The sequence below is a fragment of the Centruroides vittatus genome, unplaced genomic scaffold (genome assembly GCF_030686945.1).
Source record: "Centruroides vittatus isolate TY-2023 unplaced genomic scaffold, ASM3068694v2 contig_2733, whole genome shotgun sequence".
NCBI lineage: Eukaryota > Metazoa > Arthropoda > Arachnida > Scorpiones > Buthidae > Centruroides > Centruroides vittatus.
The window spans coordinates 1-22,345 of record NW_027121740.1 but is presented as its reverse complement, the minus strand read 5'-3'; the positions used below and the strand labels follow the sequence as shown (position 1 = coordinate 22,345).

The 22,345-nt window shown below is 38.1% G+C and overlaps 2 protein-coding genes and 1 non-coding gene across 4 annotated transcripts; 1 reads left to right on the top strand and 2 right to left on the bottom strand.

Annotated features, from left to right (window-relative positions):
• Positions 1–6,026: 6,026 nt before the first annotated feature.
• LOC136971944 (kelch-like protein 10) lies at positions 6,027–10,956 on the top strand. The gene is made up of 6 exons (XM_067266465.1): positions 6,027–6,592; positions 6,678–7,152; positions 9,060–9,229; positions 9,332–9,440; positions 9,519–9,851; positions 10,650–10,956. Exons 1-6 carry the CDS (start codon positions 6,111–6,113, stop codon positions 10,842–10,844), a joined length of 1,764 nt encoding a protein of 587 aa, XP_067122566.1. The 5' UTR covers positions 6,027–6,110; the 3' UTR covers positions 10,845–10,956.
• Positions 10,957–12,025: 1,069 nt separating this feature from the next.
• On the bottom strand, positions 12,026–13,823 carry LOC136971943 (venom protein 302-like). Of its 2 annotated transcripts, XM_067266464.1 has the most exons (4): positions 13,791–13,823; positions 13,668–13,718; positions 13,468–13,588; positions 12,026–12,221 (listed from the first exon to the last, which is right to left on the bottom strand). In XM_067266464.1, the coding sequence occupies exons 2-4, from the start codon at positions 13,715–13,717 to the stop codon at positions 12,081–12,083; spliced, it is 312 nt and encodes a 103-aa protein (XP_067122565.1). In that variant the 5' UTR covers position 13,718; positions 13,791–13,823; the 3' UTR covers positions 12,026–12,080. The 2 variants fall into 2 exon arrangements, with proteins under 2 accessions (XP_067122565.1, XP_067122563.1); XM_067266462.1 differs by having other exon boundaries at positions 13,668–13,802.
• Positions 13,824–17,502: 3,679 nt separating this feature from the next.
• On the bottom strand, positions 17,503–17,639 carry LOC136971947 (U4 spliceosomal RNA). The gene has a single exon (XR_010880248.1). It is a non-coding gene; the product is annotated as a U4 spliceosomal RNA (small nuclear RNA).
• Between the last annotated feature and the right edge of the window lie 4,706 nt (positions 17,640–22,345).

Below are 22,345 nucleotides of genomic sequence, written 5' to 3'. Positions count from 1 at the left end.
CTGATTCATCTGGCGAGATCAGCAAAATTGATGATAAAACGCCACAAACGGCCGATTGGTTAACGTGGTAGCCTACCGCTTTGGGGTCCGACCCCCGAAGCGGTACATAGCTGGTCTCACCACCACTCGATAAACTTTCCCTTTCAACCTAAGCGGCACCCTCTTATCACATAACACACCTGACATATCCCTCCAATTCCTCCAGCCAGCCTGAATCCTGCCTGTCACCTCCTTATCCACACCTCCATCCTCCACCACAGTTGACCCCAGATACTTAAAGGTATTGACTCTGCAAAATACATCTCCCCTCAACTCCAGATTCCTCTCCCGGGCACCATCCACCTCCCCACTACACATATACACTGTTTTACTCCTACTCACCCTCAAGCCCCTCCCTTCCAACGTGCCCAACCACCTTTCCAATTTAACCCTCAGCTCCTCTTTAGTCTTGGCGCACAGAACGATATCATCTGCATACAACATGGTCCAAGGCGCCTCTTCTCTGACCCCGTCCGTGATCACCTCCATCAGCATGTTAAACAAGAAGGGGCTCAATGCTGACCCTTGATGTAAACCAACTCCCACCTTGAAGCACCGGGACACTCCAACACAGCTCCTAACCTTTGTGGCCACCTCCCTATACAGTTCCTGTATCAATCTAACATACTTTTCAGGCACTAGCTTTTCCCTTAGACACCTCCAGAGTTCTTGTCTAGGCACCGTATCATAAGCTTTCTCCAGGTCAATGAATGCCATATGCAGCTGGGTTTGCTTCTCCCAATATTTTTCCAACATTTGCTGAAGGGCAAAAAAGGCATCGACTGTTGACCGTCCTGGCATGAATCCAAACTGCTCTCCTGCAATGGTCACCTCTGCTCTCAACCTTCTGTCCAAAACCCTTTCCAAAATCTTCATCGTGTGGGACATCAACTTTATTCCTCTATAGTTTTTACAATCTTGAACATCCCCTTTTCCTTTGTAGATAGGTACAAGTATACTTTCTCTCCATTCGTTAGGTATTTCCTCCTGCTCAAAGACTTTTTTGAATAGGTCCCATAGCAGGTCAATGCCCTTCCTCCCCAATGACTTCCACACCTCTACAGGAATTCCATCCGGGCCCTCCGCTTTACCGTTCTTCATCCTCTTTAGGGCCCTTTCCACTTCTTCTCTGGTTACCATCTGTACCATGCCCATGTTTTGGCTTCCTTCCTCTCTGTTCTTTCTTTCATTCTCTGTATTCAAAAGTCCCTCAAAGTATGCCCTCCATCCTTCTCTTATATCGTTCTCCCTTCGAAGGACCGTCCCCGTCGTGTCCTTGATCTGCCTTACATGCGAAATGTCCTTCGTTGCCCTATTCCTGATTTTGGCTAAACGATATATTTTCTTCTGTCCTTCCCTTGTATCCAACTCCTCGTATAAATTCGCATATGCTCCTGCCTTTGCCTGTGCCACTACTCTCCTAGCTTCACGCTTTGCCGTTTTATACGCAAATCTATCTTCCTCAGTACGTGTCCTGTCCCACTTCCGTTTTGCCTCCTTCTTTACCTGAACAGCTTGTTGCACATTTTCATTCCACCACCAACCTTCCTTTTGCACCCTAATCTTTCCAGATGTTACACCAAGCACCTCCTCCGCACAGTTCCTGATAGCCTGGGCATTATATGCCCACCAGTCCTGCACCCCCTCCCATTCTTGCGAGATTTGTAGCAGCACCCTCTCCACATACTCCGCCCTCGCCCTCTCCTCCCTCAAACGAAACCACTTGATTTTCTTCTTCTGTGTATTTCCACTTTTCCTATACATTCTTAACTTCATGTCTATGCACATCAACCGATGTTGCGCCGATACCTGATCTGTTGGTATAACCTTACAGTTTATCACCGTCGCAAGGTGCTCTCGTCTAGTAAGGATATAGTCAATCTGCGAACTATGAGGCCCACTGTTGAAAGTTATCAGATGACTTTCCTGCTTGGTGAAAAACGAATTCACAATCCCCAGATCAAAAGCCACAGCAAAACCCAATATACTCTCCCCCTCCTTGTTGGGTTCCCCAACCCCATGGCCTCCATGGATCCTTTCATAGCCCATGTTCCGCCCCCCTATGTGCCCATTGAAGTCGCCTCCCACAATTACTCTCTCCCCTCCTTCCAGTGTCCTCATTTCTTCATCCAATTCACTCCAAAAACATTCTTTCTCCTCTGTTGCACATCCTACCTGGGGTGCGTACACACTAAACACCACAAGTAGATCATCTCCAAAACTCAGTTTCATTCGCATCATCCTATCACCTCTCCTGTACACCTCTAGTACCTCGCTCCTCCACTTGCCAGCCACCACTATTCCAACCCCATTTCTTCCATTCCTGTTTGCACTGTTATAAAACAATTTACATCCATCTCCAAGTTCCTTCGCCTTGTCTCCCCTCCACCTCGTTTCTTGCACGCACAGTACATCAATCCTCCTTCTCCACATCATATCCACCACCTCCATTCCTCTTCCCGTCATACTTCCCACATTCAGTGTTCCCATTCTCAACACCTTTTCCTCATGTATGGCTTGCTTCTTTAACTTCATCCGCCACTGGTGAGGTAGCCCTTGCCCACTTTTCGCAGCTTTAGGGCGATCTAGCTGCGCGTCGCCTACAGGGTACGCTCTAGTTCTCCTTCTATCACAGTTTCTGAGATTCATCATGTAGTTTTGGCAAGATGTTTTACGGCCGGATGCCCTTCCTGACGCCAACCTTCCTCCTTTATCCGGGCTTGGGACCGGCAACAGCCATTTTCAGGGCTGTGTAAAAGTTAATAAATATTCGATAAAAAAAAAAGTATGTTGTAATGCAAAAATATTTTTTAACTGTTGATCGTGATCTTGTTTAGGTATATATTCAGAAATTGTTCACTCATTACAAGACAGCTTTATTTTTTCGTGTTATATAATTTTTCAGTTTTTCCAGGACATGACACATTTGACGTACCCGTCGTAGATATGAGGCCAGTTTTCAAAATTCTTTTTGAATACTATAAGCTACACTTACTATACATACATACATGATCATTTCCTCCACTCATTTGTCTGATACTCCCAAAGACAGTGGCATAGCGAACATAACTGGCACCCGGGGCACGACACTTTATTGGTGCCCCCTCCCTTCTCCAGAAACACATATAGTTTGTCTTGGAGATCATTTGGGAGCCCCTCTGTGAGTGGCGCCCGGGACATGATACACCCCCTTGCACCCCCTCGCTACGCCACTGCCCAAAGAGCAGAGGTCGGATGGCCACGTGGCCAAGGTGGCAGCCTACTGCTTTGGGGGATCCGGGTTCGAATCCGGACGGGTCGAAAAATCCAGATATGTCGGATTCCGTCCCTCACCATCCGACAGCCCCATTGTGGCAACGGTCGGATGGCCGAGCGGTCAAGGTGGCAGCCTACCGCTCTGGGGACCCGGATCGAATCCGAACAGGTCGAATAATCCCCAGGAATTTTTCGGAGGTGGTCCGTCCGGATAAGTCGGTCCCCGTCCCTCACCACCCGGCCGCCCCATTGTGGGCCTGGCCTAACCCGTAATGGCTTGCTAAAAGAAGCCCTCTTAGAGCCCACAGGGAGGAAAGAGTATAAAAAAAAGACCAAAGAGCAACTCAACATCATCACTATAAATTTTCTTGTTAGAATGTAATGAAAACCAGCTTTCGATAAGTAGTGAATACATGCTACAGTCGAAAGAGCAGTCAGTTTTACAGCATTATATGTTTCCATTTATAAAAATTCCACTGTTTGATCAACACATGACTTTCCATTTTTCTAAATATGAAAGGAAATCATTTTCAAGCCACCACAGGCATTGATCATCTGTGGCAAAAAATGGCATTAAATCCGGATTTCTGGAATGTATGTAGAAATTTGAGTTAGAAACATTATGTAACGTCTACCATTTGTACATTATTTTCTGAATTTAATTCTTGCTCCAGAATCTTCAAATATGCTTTCTTGTAAGATTTCGGACAGGCTTTATTACTTCATTTGATTGTAATTTTAAAAGGTGTAAATATTTTGATGAAATTTCGCCTTCCTCGTTTTTCAACTTTCGATTGGGAGATAATAAATTTGAATGCAAATTTTTAATAATATGACTTGAATCAAAACTTAAAAATAATTGTCGTTCCCTATCTATGGGATGCGGTACAACCGGTTTCATGTGACCACCAATTAGTAAATGAAATGTTGTGCAATTTACACTGAAGTTGTCTGTGACAATTCTGGCAACAACAAAAAAAAAAAAAAAAAAAACAAATTTTTTCTACTTTAACAAGAATTTTTAAAGTCAAAGTATACTGCTGTTTTTCTGTTAATTTATTTGTGAAAAAAATATGCTGCTGGAATTCTCAGTTTTGTATTTAGTCCAGTAGTTTAGGATGTCCAATTTCATTTATATTTATCTCACTCATGTCAATATTACCCACGAAGCAGTCAAGACGTTTCTGATAAGTCAATGAAGGTTAATTTTCATCTGTTACTAAATGACACTGTCTTTTATATTGATTTTAACTCTGCTGCTTCTTTTGCCAAATACTTTTTCATCAATGTTGTCATATCCACTTCTCCCGAACAATATCCTACATATCTTTTTAGCGTTATAGGATGTAGCAAATTTAATACAGTACTGTATATTTGATTTTCTTATATGGTTACAGCCACTTGGAGCTGCGGATTGCCAAATAATACAATGACGTAAGACGGACTCCGACCATTACATTTTGGCTTTTTAAAGTGTTTCAATTGAGCCATTAAGAATTCAGCAAAATAATGCTAAACAGTTTTTTTGACACAAAAGATTCAGTAACCTTAGCATTACAAACTGTTGTCGGTGGTCCTGATATGCTATCTGGGTATGAGCTACATTTCGTCCAGAATGCTGTTAAAATTTTAAAACTATTTTTAAGCATTACTAATAAAATTTCTTCAGAAAGCACTACTGTAATCAGTAAGATCATTCCAATTTTGAATTTGTTGTCTAATGTATTCGATTGAAATTTTTTCTGAGACTCAAATTGGAAAATTGTTGATCCAAAGTGTTTATAAAAATTTGGATTACAGATTGTGGCAACATGCTAGATCCACGATTTAATTATTTCGCGTATTCCCGGTTAGGAATCGCTGCTTTAGAATGAGACAATTAAGGCAATACAGTAGAGCGTCGTTTATCCGAATAAATTGGGGAACTGGGGTTGTTCGGATAACCGATTATGTACGAAAAAATATATTAACCTATCCGATGTTGAAATTTTTCTTCGTTGCGTGTCGCTTCGTGTTGAATTTTCGTCGATTTTAAGCCTAACGAAAATTTTTATAATAATAATCGAGGCTATTGTATCGTTAAAAATTATTTCTTTATTTTGTACAAACAAAAATATATTGAAAAATATAAAAACAAAAAATTATACTTTAGAAGTTAATCTAGTATAAAAAACGTTCGATTCAGCACGACACAGTCCGACTGTAAAGCTTTCGGATAACCGACGTTTCGGTTAACCTGCTTTCGGATAAACGACGCTCTACTGTATTTCAAAGATAACACAGTAAAATTAAACAAAAACACGCATTAAAACTGTACTCAAAAGGAAAAGGGGAGGACAATACGGTTAAATATAGGACGGTTGGCAACTAGTACAGTATTAATTAATTAGCGAGTTTTTAAGCGAAAATTATAGAGATGTCATTTCCATTTATTAAGTGCGTAATGTAACAGTAATATCGCTTCCTCTATAAAAAGCACATTCCCGAGAAAACGAAGATTAACGTTTCTTTGCAAACACCTATAGAACATTTCGGATACGTATTAGGATAGCAGCTTGCCGCCCTGGAGAATGGAATCGAACCCGGACAGATCGAGAAATCCCATGATTTTTTCGGGGAGTAATCGCGGGAATATAAAATATAAATAATTATAATGACGTTGGCTTATTTACACGAAAATAATAAACTTATTATTGTTCGATATTGTTTTCTAATAATCGCGTTCTTAAAAAGGCTTTTTTTTCGGCGTTGGAACATCTTTTATTCTATTCTTGAGAATTATAAATTTGAAATTTTATTCAGAAAAAGTGTAATCCATGGAAAACTCAAATCGAATGTCGGCCGAAATTGATAAAACACGACAGGACTGTCCACACTCATCCCCTCTGAACATCTTATGGAAAATAATGAACGAAGATTTAATGTGCGATTCTGTCTTAAAGACAGAAGACGGAGGGGAATTTCATGTTCATCGAATAGTATTAGTCACCTGCAGTCCGTATTTCGAAGCGTTATATACGGATCGGATTAACAATATCCAAAGAAAAGAAATCACAATTCCACGCGTAACGTCCAAGATGCTGCAGCACATAATACAATTCGCCTATACGAGAAACAACGATATATCGATGAACAACGTGCACCAATTAATTTCGGTGGCCCATAAATTTATAGTCACCAAAATGTTAAAGAATTGCTGGGATTTTCTGCTTAATCACATCAACAAAAAAAACTGCATCGGTATATGGAAGTTGTTCAGGTCATACAACTGCGGAGAGATGGAAGCGAAAGCTTTTAAGTGCGTATACAGTATTAATTAATTCTTTCTAAATCATTCTTATAGTGTTACCAGGTTACAATAACGTTTTCGCTTCCCTTAATAGATTTATATTAATCAACTTTACGAAAGTTGCTAGAGAAGATCAGTATCTAACACTATCCGTGGACGAAGTGATAGAGATCGTAAGTCACGAGGAACTGAACGTCAAAGTGGAAGATTTCGTTTGGGAAATGGTTCTGCGTTGGGTCGAACACGATAAAAACGGCCGTTTGACGTACATTAGCAGGCTAATACTGCACGTGCGCTTGGGTTTGATGAATCCGGATTACTTTTTAGAAAACGTCAAACTGAACAAATACGTTTGTAACGATTCAAACTGCTGCTCTGTTATCATCGAAGCCAACCGATGCTTATTTGATTTGGATGCAAAGATGCCGGAAGGAAACTGTATCAAATGTGAATTGCAGAAGACACCCAGATTACCACATGGGGTCGTCTTTGCTATTGGTGGTTGGAGAGACCAAAACGCTATAAATCTAATCGAAACTTACGACATTAAAACGGATAGCTGGATGATTGTGAGTATCTATTGTTTACTTATCTACTATATAAAGCTGAAAAATGGGCATTTTCTTTCTTTCTTTCTGTCACGATATGTCAAAAACGACACTAGGGGGCGCCCCAAGCTATTATTTAAATTAACATTATCCACGTTTCCGTTATTCAACGTAGCGCTTGCTATCCGCTAGCGGATATGTGAAATATTTAACTTCCTGCTGACGTGTTAGATGGAAAACAACAGCTAGCACTCCGCTAATAAAAATGGATCGCGTTTTCACAGCATCTATTATAAATGTTTAGAGTATTTGTTCGGAATCTGTTATAAATCACAATTCCAGCTTTTTCAAAAATGACTACGATGAGCCACAATACTCGTCTTTAATAGCCACAATTGATTCCAACGAGGAACATCGGGAAGATAGGTCCAAAATATCTGGCTATGTTCATGACATCGTGCCTAAATACAGTGACGATATTTTCAAGCAAGCCTAGGTCAACTGCGCTGAATGATGTCTGGAGTTCTTTAAAATAAATTTTGATATTGGTTGCTGTTTCTAATGAAAATATGAAACATTTACTAGTTTTAAAACAAAATTATACTCGGTAAATAATTAATTACTTTCATTCACAAGATCTTTAACAAGCAATAGTGATAAATTAGAAAGGTACACAAAACAATGTGCTGTGAGTACAAATATGCCGTAGATTGCATTATAAAATATAGATAATAAAAAATGAAATATATATATAATGGTTTTGCTGAAAGTTTCGACATGTGGGTTATATAATGCTAATTATTATATTATTACTTGATATCTAAAATCAAGACACAAATAATATAACTAAGAAATTCGTATCTGACATACGAAGACGAAAAGACAATTACGCCTGTCAGTCTTTCAGATAGGAAAAAGTTAAAAATGTTTACTTTTAGCTGTTCGTAAACTGTCATAAGTTATTTCATCCATATTTAAAAAGAAAATTTTCATCTTCCAGTTCAATTAAAACCTACGAACGTGGCGCCGCAATACTTCGTTCGTTGTCTTAGCAAACAGCTGGCGCTCCTCAACCTCGCTAATGAAATTTTGTAAGCGTTTTGAGATGGCGCTGCAAATCGCCATCGAGCTAAAATATGGAACGAGTTTTTATCACTGCGCTGACGTCTCACCGAATAACGGAAAATGTGGTATAAATTATTTTATATTTTTACAGTATAATATTCAGTATATTATTATTTTTATTTGTAATTTAGTATGCCCCGATGCCTGCATCAGACCTTTCGACTTGTACAGTACAGTATAATAATCATGCAGTGCTTACATAGTATAATTATAGTGTTTACTGTATAATTGTTATAAAAACAAGGGATTAAATATGCCTTATTTCTGTTCGAGAGAATTAATGTAACGATTAAATGAGCCTTCCTGTTTTAAACGATTCATTTCTTTATTTCCGAAGAAAGAAACAACAAAATTTTGTATTGCTGTAAAAGATTTCAGGATAATGATGTCATAGTCTATATAAATAAAAATGTAATGTTCGTTTGTTCCTAATAGCTAATCTCCGAAAGTTCTTCACCAATTCCTTTGAAATTTTCACACAACGTTGCATTCGAATACGGGCGTTTTTATATAATATAGATGTCGAAATTCCCCCGGAGGAAGAGGAACAGGATTAAGGCTTACCGTGAAGAACTCGGCTTCTGTTATACTATTTTAGATGCGGTTTTTTGCGTGTTTGATTGTGTTTTAATAGGATACGTCAACAGAATATACACTAAAAAGGGATTTTTCGAAATCCCCCTGCGGGGAAAGTGTTATACATTTATAATAGACACATTTTGAGCCGCAGCAACGCGTGGCTGGGTCCGCTAGTTTTGTAATATAAAAAATATTAAAACGAAATTTAATTAATGCTTTCATAGTTACCCACAAAATATCAAGTTAGTCCAAGAGCGTACCACAAATGTGCAGTTGTAGGTTACAAAATCTACATTTTAGGCGGCTTCAATGGTACAGAGTTCTTTAATACTTGCTACTGTTTTGATACTTCCGTGTCAACATGGATGGAGATTGCTCCGATGTATTCAAAAAGGTTAATATTTACTTTCTTAACATAGAAAACATAGGTTATGTAGAGACTATAGAGGAATTTATTCTTATTTTTATTATATACCGTACATGTATATATTTTTAGGTGTTACGTTAATGTAGCCGTTACAGGCAACATTATTTATGCCTTGGGCGGATTCGATGGAATCGCCAGATTAAACTCGGCGGAGAAATATAATTGTGACACAAATCAAGTAATTATAATAAAATAGTTTTTACTTTATGGAATTTCACCAACTTTAGAATTATATTTTTTGATTTCTCCCTTTAAGTGGCGGATGATCGCTTCCATGAATTTCGAAAGAAGTGATGCGTGTGCTACAAATCTAGATGGATGCATCTATGTTGTAGGTGGTTATAATGGCCATGATTTCTTGAATTCGGTCGAATTTTACAATCCCGAAACGAATCAATGGACTGTGATTTCCTCCATGAGTACCTTTCGTAGCGGGGTTTCATGCACAAATCATAACGGAATTCTCTACGTTTTTGGAGGTTTCGACGGAAATTCTAGACTTTCTACTGGACAAAAATACAACCCTAAAACTAAAGAATGGTATCCTCTTTCGGATATGAAAACACCTAGAAGCAATTTTGCCGTTGTTGTAAGTACATTTTCTTTCCGTTGATTTATGTATATAATATACATATATGCGTATATGGTGTATATATATATGTTACCGGCCAAACTCGATTTCAGGCCAAACTAGTTTGTCCTAGGCCGAACTGATTTAGAATTATTATTCAAGTATATTAATGGTTAAAACAAAATTAAAAGGCAATCAATTAGATTAACAATATTTATTCAAACATAGTCTACTTAATCATAAAAAACGGGGTTAATGTTACTCTAGGTATCGAAGGTGGCGGCTCGTCTCCGATTCCAGCAACCAGAAGACAGGGAACAGTGGGGACTGTTCCCTGTCTTCTGATCGCTGGAATCGGAGACGAGCCATCATCTTCGTACCTAGGGTAACATTAACCAAAAACGGTATTGATTAGAAGTGACACAACACTTGTACAAAACTATAAAATAAAAACAAGATAATCAGTACTTATCAGTTTGTATTTTTTTATTAAGCCATGCACTTTTAAAAGTAATTAACTTTCGAAAATATTTTCAAAAATTCAAACGAAATAATAAAAATAACTTTTAGAGTCAAATTAAAATTAACAATGAACTTATTTGTGCTTCTTAGTGTAACATATAAAATATTTTATCTTTTATTTATTTTTACAGGGTGTACAGTGGTGGCATTTCGAATTACACAAAATCATTTTTTTTACACTGGCACCTATTTATAGTACATAAATCAGTTCGGCCTAGGACAAACTAGTTTGGCCTGAAATCGGGTTTGGCCGGTAACATATATATTGATACACAATTATTTTCTTTTTGGTAGGTTTTAGAAGATGTAATATTTGTTCTGGGTGGTTTCAACGGCACTACAACAATTTCTAGCGTGGAGTGCTACGACATAAAAAAAGATCGATGGACTCGAGCTGAAAAAATGCGCATTTCAAGATCTGCTTTAACAGCTTGTGTAGTAACAAATCTTCCCAATAAAAGAGACTATATTTCGAGAATAGAAGCCTGATCTCTGAATTCTGGCCGCTAAATTCAAGATTATTAATCAAAATTTATTTCCTTCGCACTTCATTTGTTTATAAATAAATTTAAAATAAAATTAAGAATGCTTTTAAAATGTTTTTAAGTATATGCAAATCATTATTTCTTTATACTTGTTATCTAAGGCAGGGGGTTCTGAAAGTTCTTCACTTGCGTGGCTTTTAAAGCTGCTTCGATATTCGCTATTCCTCTTTCAACTCGTATGAACAGAATATTTCAATATTAATAGGAATATAAGAACAGAAACAATAAATTTTACTGTTTAAATAGAAATACAGTATACGCAATTAATTGCGTATGTTTTTATTTAAAATGGTAAAAGTTCTTTGGGCACACCAGTTTGCTCACCATTGTCTCAAAATGTAGTTTGGTTTATTTGGCTACACGTGGGCGATCTGTCGAGAGGAGATGCTTCCCGGCAAGACTTTTATGGGAAATTGGCCCCTATTTAGACGTTACTAACGTGAAGAAAACCCGGAAAACTCTACGTGGCAAACCTGTTGGAAAGGCTCGAACCCATGACCAGTGTTCAGTGGTTTTACGCATTCGGCCACTGTGGGCACTTAAACTGGTCAGTTTGCTAAACTATTCCTTAAAAACATCATCTTTTAATAATCTCATTAAAAAAACCTCTTTTTTTTTTATTCTTCCCATGCTGCGGCACTAAGAGGTCCCTTTCTCCGTCTCTATCGTGGGTTCAGTCAGGCGCCACAATGAGGGCGGAACCTGACATATCCAGGTCGAACTACTACTGAAAAATTTCTTGGGATTTACCCGGATTCGATTCCATGTTCCCAAGAGAGGTAGCTTGATGCTTTTCACGCCTCGGCATCCAGCTATCATCCTGGGGATACGCGACCGAATCCGGGCGAGCAACATCCCAGGAAATTTTCAGTAGTCGTTTGACCCTCATCGCCTGTTGGCCCACCCGCTGAAGCCACGATTAATATGAAAAAGTCCTTACTGCCCACACTGCGGAAAGAGCAAATAAAAAACAAACTGTGAGTTTACGATATTCGTTTTTCGACTGAATTTATCCGTTATATTCTTCAAAGCAGTGGCTTAAACTCCAGAAAAATTGTAATATTCATATTTTCCTTTAAAATGCTAAAAAACTTAATGAAATCTTTTGGAAGAAACATCAAAGACTTATTAATTATTGATGCAGTAATGAATTAATCACTCGCATCTCATTTTATTCAAACTATTCTCTAATTGGCAAACATATTCCATATTCATTTGCATAATCGAATGTAGTAAGAGGGTTAGAAGGGTTTACACATTTCAAATTCCGACCACACTTGCCGTACATATTCCAAATTCCTCCGCACCTTTCTCCAATATCCTGCATATATAATAAATTATCGTTAATATACTTAAATAAAATTATAGATTTAGCGCCACCGATCTAATGTTACTGATTTAATGCCAGTAAAATGGCATTAAATCAAATCGTTAACTAAACGTAGCGAAACCTATATAGCGTCCACTTGTTGCATACTGTAGCGTGTGTTTGAGCATGATCCCCAAAAATCCATGGGGGTTTTCGATCCCAGGAATTTTCGGGAGTATGTCTGACTCCATCCGTTACCCTACCCGACCATTGTGGATCTGGATTAACCCATAATGGGCCTGGGGGAAAAGTTCTCTTAATGCCCACAGAGCTGAGTTTAAAAAACCTCAGGGATCCGTTCCCTGGTTCCCCAGAACGGTACGCTGACACAGCGCCGTAACTAGCCTTTTATGCGCCCGGTGCGAGCATCTGTAACTACGCCCCAAAACTTGGTCCAGGTCATTTCTGCTCCCCCCAGGGTCTACGCCCTGTGCCTGGGCACCACCCTAGTTACGGCACTGCGCTGACATCTTAACAACTATGCTGATTTTTTTCTATAGAAATTATATATTGAATTTAACTCTACTTTGCAGGTACTTTCCTCTTTTCTCGTGTCTATCGTGGATTCTACCATAAATGATTAGGTGGTAAGGAACAAGGCCAACATACAGTGCCATAACTAGGCAGGTGCAACAGGTGCACCCGCACAGGGCTCACTTGGAAGGGGGCCCAAAATACATGTATTTGTTTTATTATTTCCTCAAACCTAATTAATCAAGGGGCCTAAATGCAAATTCTTGCACAGGGCACAAGAATGGCTAGTTACAGCACTGCCAACATATGCAGATTAACTCACCCATGACATTTCTGACCTCTCTAGAGACATGGCCGTATAGCCAAGCTGTTAGGGTGGCGGCTTACTGCTCTGTGGAACCCGAAATCGAATCCGAACGAGTCAGTAAAATCCTAGAAATTTTCAGAGTGGTACATCCGGATATATCGAGCACCATCCCTCACCACCCGGCTGCCCACTGTGAGCCTGGCCGAACCCATATTGGTTTTTAAAAAGACCCTCTGAGTGCCTTTAGGGCCGAGATAGTTTTTAAAAAAGACATCTCAACAGAGAAAGTGATCTCTTGGGTCCATTTATATCTCTTTAGAAGATTCGAACTAGTTTTCTAGAAAAGCATGAGTCATGTTTAACGTTCACCCTTGAATATTATAAAATATTAATTCACATTAATAAAAATTATCTTACCTTAGCACATATTACGCAACACTCGCAAACGTCACGAGTCAAACCTGCAGGACAATCTTCTTCTGTTTTCTTTTCGCACGTATTTTGGTCGCAAGCCAGACAGGTTAAAGCTGATATCGTGCTTTATAAAAAGCGAAGAAAAATTTAATAGAATTCAAAAACCCGATCAAAATACAAATTAATTTATAAACAGTCCTTACTTTTCCATACAAAATAACACGCATAATGTGAAAACAAAATACATATTCATTCTGTAAAAATACACATGCATTTATAAAACCGATATATTTAAAGAGAGAACAAGATGAAGACAGTTTACTCACTTTTACTTTGTTTTTTATGTATAATGATGAATACGTGTAAATTTCTCCAGTTTTATTCTAATCTATATCCTGTTTTCTCAAAATAAATTGCATCATACACGTTATCTTTAACAAAAGATAATTTAATATTTTGTACAAATAAGCAATTTAATCGTAAAAAGTCGCAATAATATATTAATATTATTGCAACAAAAGACTGAAATTCTTTGAACGTACGGTACTAATTACAGATTACTTTATTTCCTGTTACATTGGGCAATAAACTGCATTTAAATAAATTTCTGAGAAGGAAATTTCAGCATTTTAATTTATATCAATGCTATTTGCATCCGCAGTTTTTTAACGAGAGTTAAATTTATGAGACTAAACTACTCTGAATTAATTATGAGATTACCTTATAAATTTATATTATACGAGTATTATACTATAAACTAGGTAATATACGCGGTAACAGTCAAAAGAAGTTGGATTTTTTTTCTGTATGGATGTGTGTAAGTCCCTGACTTACCCACTTGCAGAATTTATAGGGCTGCATCACGTCATTTCGGTTCAAAAATTTTTTCAAGAACAGAGTTAGGGCTGTTTCACACTATGACCGATTGGAGCGACTGGTCCAACCCGACCGATCCTATAATCGGACCGACTAGTAGTAGAAGCATTCACATTGAGTACGATTATATGTCGGTGGCCGATTCGTAAGGACCAATCGGAACGGGTGTTAAAAATCCTTTTTAAGTTTTTCTAATTTTTAAAAATATTTTTGTAATCTACCTGATTTAAACTTTGCAGATATGATCTTACTTCATTAATAAATTCTTCCGAAAAGTCTATCGACGTAATAAGAAAAGATGGTAATATTTAATGTTTTTTAATATAGGCTTATATATTAGTCATATGTATTCCCATAGAGAATTTAAGCAATTATGAAAAAATAAGGTACAAGGAAACATTTAAATAAATTAGAAAAATATATATAATGTAAAGCTATATTTGAGTGATTGGATAGTTTTCATATATCCAAAGACTGATTAGTTGTAGCTTCGACGCTCTCATTGGCTGTAGCTCACCGACTGCTCCGACCCAACTACAAATATTTAAACTATGCTGACCAGTCACACGACGCACCCTCGTAACCTAGCCCATTGCCTAAGGGGAGTGCCTTCCTGGGTACGTCAGACTGAAGATGACGCATTACTCTACTATTATCAGGAACAGTATGATGTACAGGGACAAGACTACTAAAATCGAGATCATGTATTTTACATTAAATTGGAAATATGATTAATTAAAAAGTGCAGCTCAGCATTGTGACGATGTCACAATAATTTAAGCTCGAAGTTACTAATTGTGACATTAGAGAGGTTGAGGCGCACGTATTCAGCCCAAAACGTGAACGGTGGACGGACGAACACCGCCATCTGGCAATTCTATATGGTCGATAATGGCGAGTAGAAGATCGGTTAAAACCATTCAAAAAATCCCATTGAGAAACTAGGTAGAAGAGCAAACAATTTACACTTGTATTTCTCAACAGGATTTTTTTGACTTTCGAATAATCTGAACTCATATAACCAAGATACTAGCAGAAATTTTATGCTATGTCTTGTTACATTCCTGTGTAAGGTCGCCGACAAGTGGGGATAAGTTAATCCCGTGTTAGGATGAACCTAAGGGACGTTTGCATGTGGGTGTGGCGGATGGGGATGGGCATAAGGAGGCAAATGATGACAAGTGTTTTACATAAGGAAACCCGTTTATTGGATAACATATATGCTTATATCTACAATTGACAGTCCATTTCTCTACAGTCCTTCGGAGTGGCGAGGATTTCCCTTCCGTCGAAGCCCCGGGGCAGACGAGATGAGATCGCTGGACAGATGCTCGCAGAGGTGCTGAGGCGTCCTACGTTGTTGGCGGCGACACAACACAGATCACGACTCTTTGCGGGATGCGGAGGAGACTCTCCCCGACCTTGGAGATTCCGATTTTTATAGTTTTTCGCTCGCTATTCCAATTTCCGATTTGCCCCTCATCCCTAGTTCGGTGAAATACATAATATCTGCAATGGGAATTTCACCTCTCTATCGTAACACATAGGCAATTTGAATTAGTGTAGAAATCACCTAGGATACTTTCCGAAAATGTACTGTACATAACTAAATCATTTGAACGACATAAATGCCAAATTGTTCACCTCTTCAACATCAATAGTATGAGACGGTGCTAATATATTTCATAGCAGACTTTAGACTATAGTGATATACTTTGCACTGCTCACTTAAGTAAATTAAATCATCAAAACCACCTGCACCACATAGGTGCCTTATCTAACATAGTCAAACTTTTTCAATAGTTGACAGGAATATCAACTATTTTATGACTATCAACTATTGGAAAAGTTTCGGGATAATAATATAGCGGCTACGTCCGCATGAATGTATGCAACCCTTGCAAAGCAAGATGCGAAGCAAGGTTATTGAATAAAGTTGGAGTACCAACCTCCTGACGAACTGTTAGGAAGGATGGACTGCTCCATTTAAGAAGAAGTATGGCCCCTCATCCCCTTTCCCGTTTTCCGATTGGTCTTTCCTTTGTTTCTAGGCGAAACTCGGGACGATCCGGGTCATGGGAAAGGTCCGATTCGGAGTGTCCATCTGGCGCCTTTTTGACCATTGTGTTCGGAGATTGTTGATAAATTTACAAGACTCGAACTCATAATTTAGCCCGTTAATTGCGATTTCTGTCATCTAGGAACTTTTACGATTCAAGCGCGATGTTTTTCTATCTATTAAACTGTTCCTCCCTTCCGAAGTTGTCTTCTTAGATCGACTATTTATGAGCACTCGAGTCAGAATTTCGCCTATTTATGAGCTTTTGTGTCATAATTCTATTTATTTATGGACTTTCGTATCAGAATTCTACCCTTCCGTTTGACATAGACGGATCGTTTTTAACACGTGTTTTGGCACGTGTTCCGACACTCGTTGTTTACGTTTTGCGTCGCGATGTCTAGATCAAGAGTTTTTTTCTTTTTCTCTTCCTCTCTTTTTCTATATAATCTATTGTTATAATTTAAACACACCCGTAACTTCAATGCCGTCGGGAAGGTTGTTTTCTAAGGCCGGGTTTATTATTAATAAAAAAAACGAGCAAGTCTGAGCCCAAAGAACATACGAAAACTATTAATATTAAGTTCTACGAATTTTGGAGATATTTATAAATTAGCAGTTTAATTTGTTCCTTTTGTAAGAGCTGCTTATACTCATGTATAGTACCTATTGCAATAACAAGTGTCAACAAAACTTTAAGTCGAATTAACTTTCGTTTTCCTTTTATTTCTGACGTAACAGGAAAAAACTGAAAATTTAAATAAACATCGATGCTTTTTACCATCGATCATCATTATTTACTGGTTAATGTTACCCTAGGTATACAAAATGGCGGCTCGTCTCTGACTCCAGCATACAGGAGCGAGGAAACAATGGAAACGCACTTTTCTAAACCTAACCTATTCTAATAAATTATCATAATTATTAGCAACTAAATTATTAGAATACGTTAGGTTTAGAAAACGTGTGTGCCTACTATTTCTTTTACTACTACTTCTGTGTTCTGGAGTCAGAGACGAGCCGCCATTTTGTATACCTAGGGTAACATTAACCTATTTACTATTTTCGTTACGTATTTTCTGATCTTAGATTTATTATGAAGGCCTTCGTAAAGGCCACAAAAATTGCCTCAGCAGTCTTACAAAGACCTCAGAGCGGGATATTGGTTAAAGTTTTCAAATAGCAATAATCGCACCTCAGTTGACCTTCATCGGTAACGATATCGCCTCTGCACAAAGATACCCTTTCTCTTTCTTTCTCTCTCACCTCATATAAATGCTGTAGTCGATGTCACTGGTGTGTGACCTTTAAACGTTCGCTTCATTGTCTTTTTCTATAATACTTTTTAAATTTGTTGAAATTATTAACATTATGCTTACATTTGCCATTGCGGTTTATAACAGTTTAAGTCTTATTTGTTAATTTTGAAATATTAATACAATGAATGACGTTTAAAAGGAAAGTGGAATCGTCTTCGCTCGAAAAGAACGGAACGGGATAGAAAATCGAAAGGATCCTTTGATCAAGTCAAAGTTTAATTAAGCGTAAACATTAACGTTGTTTTTTTTCTCGCAATTTAAGTAAAAATTGAATGTATTAAAATCGTCGTTTCGAGCATAGACGTATTCGGAGAGGGGGTAGACGCAGTCGATTCTTACCCAAAAATTTAAAATAAATCATTATTTACTTGTGTGATTTTTCCAGTAAAGATGGGTGTACTATAGATTACTCTCTATGGAATTTCAGGACTTTGATTATATATTTCAACTCAGGGGACCGAGTCGAGTTCAACGGTACCCTATTTTTGGACCAGAGACGAAAAATAAAAAAGTTATCATACTTTTTTCCGGCGATGGCGCGATGATAGGGAGTCGCGTCGCTCTCCGCTAAGTCGGCCTCGCTATCGCGATCGGGAGTCGCGTGCTTGCCGTTAAAATTGCCTTTAGTAGACGTTTCCCCCTTTTTTTACTTTGTTCAAGAACTACCGTGAATCGATCACTAGTTTAGCACATGGCGGCGTGTGGTGGCTCCCGTACGAGAGATCAGTCGGGAGCACGAACAGTGGGAACGGCCGCCATGTTTGCGATCGCGCGATGATCGGAAGTCGCGTCGCTCTCTCCGCTCTCGTATCGCGTGTTTACCCTCCGGAAGATGACCGTAGTCCGACGTCATGGTTTGCAGACTTTACCGCAAGATGGCAATACTAGCAACTACGATGCCGTCTGCAAGAGAGCATTAAAAAAGTATGGTAACTTAAATAGTGTGATAACTTTTTTATTTTTCGTCTCCGGTCCAAAAATAGGGTACCGTTGAACTCGACTCGGTCTCCTGAGTTCAAATATATAATCAAAGTCCTGAAATTTCATAGGGAGTAATCTATAGTACACCCGTAAAGATAAATAAATCAAACATTAGTTATACGCGTATAAGTCTTTTTGGATTTACGTATAAACAGAATTTTATGCACAAATCTATTTCTAATGTTCTTCATATATCACCGTCAAAAATCTATCCAGTACAATCAATTCTGTTTGATAAGTATTATTGTGAATGTAGTGAAATAGAATGTAGTGGTGATGTTGCATCATGCTAAGAATGTATTGAGCCTCACACAGAAACCACAAGTACTCAAATACATAATGATATAGAACAAATTAATCGTTTTAAGAGAGAAATACCATTACATCCAGCTAAATATAACATACTGAAAACGAAAACAACCAAACTAGAAAATAAAAATAATGTATTAAAAATGCAACTATAAGAACTTAAAGATATATGTAATGAAACAAATATCAAAGATATCGTGTCCTTTTCTCGAACTGATGACATTTTGCAGAATTCTTAATGGCTCAATTGAAACACTTTAAAAAGCCAAAATGTAATGGTCGGAGTCCGTCTTACGTCATTGTATTATTTGGCAATCCGCAGCTCCAAATGGCTGTAACCATATAAGAAAATCAAATATACAGCACTGTATTAAATTTGCTACATCCTATAACGCTAAAAAGATATGTAGGATATTGTTCGGGAGAAGTGGATATGACAACATTGATGAAAAAGTATTTGGCAAAAGAAGCAGCAGAGTTAAAATCAATATAAAAAACAGTGTCATTTAGTAACAGATGAAAATTAACCTTCATTGACTTATCAGAAACGTCTTGACTGCTTCGTGGGTAACATTGACATGAGTGAGATAAATATAAATGAAATTGGACATCCTAAACTACTGGACTAAATACAAAACTGAGAATTCCAGCAGCATATTTTTTTCACAAATAAATTAACAGAAAAACAGCAGTATACTTTGACTTTAAAAATTCTTGTTAAAGTAGAAAAAATTTTTTTTTTTTTTTTGTTGTTGCCAGAATTGTCACAGACAACTTCAGTGTAAATTGCACAACATTTCATTTACTAATTGGTGGTCACATGAAACCGGTTGTACCGCATCCCATAGATAGGGAACGACAATTATTTTAAAGTTTTGATTCAAGTCATATTATTAAAATTTTGCATTCAAATTTATTATCTCCGAATCGAAAGTTGAAAAACGAGGAAGGCGAAATTTCATCAAAATATTTACACCTTTTAAAATTACAATCAAATGAAGTAATAAAGCCTGTCCAAAATCTTACAAGAAAGCATATTTGAAGATTCTGGAGCAAGAATTAAATTCAGAAAATAATGTACAAATGGTAGACGTTACATAATGTTTCTAACTCAAATTTCTACATACATTCCAGAAACTCTGATGTAATGCCATTTTTTGCCACAGATGATCAATGCCTATTGTGGCTTGAAAATGATTTTCTTTCATATTTAGAAAAATGGAAAGTCGTGTGTTGATCAAACAGTGGAATTTTTATAAATGGAAACATATAATGCTGTAAAACTGACTGCTCTTTCGACTGTAGCATGTATTCACTACTTATCGAAAGCTAGTTTTCATTACATTCTAACAAGAAAATTTAATAGTGATGATATTGAGTTGCTCTTTGGGTTTTTTTTATACTCTTCCGCCCTGTGGGCTCTAAGAGGGCTTCTTTTAGCAAGCCATTACGGGTCAGGCCAGGCCTACAATGGGGCGGCCGGATGGTGAGGGACGGGGACCGACATATCCGGACGGACCACCCCCGAAAAATTCCTGGGGATTTTTCGACCGGTCCGAATTCGATCCCTGGTCCCCCAGGGCGGCAGGCTGCTAACCTTGACCGCTCGGCCATCCGGCCGCTTCCACAATGGGCTTCAAGTTCAGTTCAAGTCATTCTTTATTGCCGTACAAAGGTACAAGCCCGGTACCACGTAAGCACAACCGGTCCACAATGGGGCTTCATTCATTCATTCATTTTATTTAACACACATAAAATACAGTGCATGCTTGGTACCGCTGGGCACAACCAAGTAAATACAATAAGTACATCAAAATATGAGTAATAACAGTAATAATACCAATATTAAAATTCAAATGATACACTAAAAGTGAATAAAATGCAATATATAATAATAGTGATACAAATATTAAAATACAGAGTGTTACTATAAGAGTAAAAGAAATATAACATATAATAATCAGAGTATAGTAAATAAAATAAGTATGAAAATAATAATACAACAATAAAGATACATAATGATACATAAATAAGAAATTAGATACAATAAATCAGAATACAGGGAATAATAATAGCAATACAAAATATTAAAAAGCAAAATGAAAACATTAAGAGAAAATAAGATACGATAACACAAAATATAAGTAATAATAACAATAATACAAATACAAATAGTTCAACAAATGGTTAGGCACTATGGCCAAAGGCAGAAGGAGCGGTGCAGATGCTATCTATAGTTTGGCACAGTAGTGGTTTTAAAGTATGCACTGATGAGGTCTATGAAGACTTTATGGATATCCTCATTACCTAGGAGGTGGCTAAGGCAGGGTGGCCAGCTGTGGCCATGCTGCATGATGACAGTTTTAAGGTGTTGGCGTTGCAGGTCCAGCATAGGACAGTCCAGGATGTAGTGCCTGCTGCCATCGACCACACCACAAAGAGCACAGTGGGAGCTAGCCGCACCAGTAAACCGTGCCAGGCAAGAGTTGAACCCGCCGTGGTTTGTAAGAAATTGAGTCAGATTATGATTTGGTCTGTACCACTTGTAGCTGTAAAAGTTCTTGATGTTGGTAACAAAATTATGAGTGATGGAGTGGAGACAACCATCCCATTCAAGCTGCCATGTGTGAATCAAGTTCTGCCAAAGAATGCTTTTTAGGGTGTGAATATTAAAACTATCATAAGAAATGGGAAGATCACTGTCTACAGAGGCAACCTTAGCCAGGGCATCAGCCCTCTCGTTGCCCTCAGTATCTTGGTGAGCACGGGTCCAATAGATATGGTAGTTATTTGTGGAGTTAGTGATAGTGTTGAGAATAGAGTTAGCGATGGGATGATAATTGTGGTTCTGCAGAAGGGTGATGGAGGGAGCACTATCAGTGATTATTGCAATGTTCTTGTTGGAATAGTTATTGGCTGACCAGCTAGTAGACATGTGAATGGCATAGAGTTCAGCTTGAAACAAGTGCAGTGCTCACCCAACCTGTATTGCCCGGTATGGATTTCAATGTTGTTCGTGTAAGCTACATGGCTGCAGCCAACATGGTCATCAGTTTTGGAGCCGTCCGTGAAAATCTCGATGTCTGCGTGTACGGGCCTGATGAAGTTAATGACAGGACGTGAGGAAGGGTTTCGAGAAAGGCTGAGATGAAGGTTGCGCTCAAAATTGTCTGCATTGATGGTAATGTTACCGAGCACGACATTTTGCCCCCATTTAATATGCCAGACTTTGGAGTGAAAGTTTATCAGCAAGTCGATGGGAGGCTTTTTGGATAAAATCTGAAGGCTGGCATTTGGCGCGGTGCGGTAAGCCTTGGTTAGCTGGATGAGGGCACGA

Coding starts and splice junctions, on each gene's coding strand:
- LOC136971944 (XM_067266465.1), top strand. CDS start 6,111: ATGGAAAACTCAAATCGAATGTCGGCCGAAATTGATAAAACACGACAG. Junction 7,153..9,059: donor AAACGGATAGCTGGATGATT/GTGAGTATCTAT, acceptor ATGCTTTCATAG/TTACCCACAAAATATCAAGT. Junction 9,852..10,649: donor GAAGCAATTTTGCCGTTGTT/GTAAGTACATTT, acceptor TCTTTTTGGTAG/GTTTTAGAAGATGTAATATT.
- LOC136971943 (XM_067266462.1), bottom strand. CDS start 13,738: ATGCATGTGTATTTTTACAGAATGAATATGTATTTTGTTTTCACATTA. Junction 13,589..13,667: donor GTGTTATTTTGTATGGAAAA/GTAAGGACTGTT, acceptor CTTTTTATAAAG/CACGATATCAGCTTTAACCT. Junction 12,222..13,467: donor GTTGCGTAATATGTGCTAAG/GTAAGATAATTT, acceptor TTATATATGCAG/GATATTGGAGAAAGGTGCGG.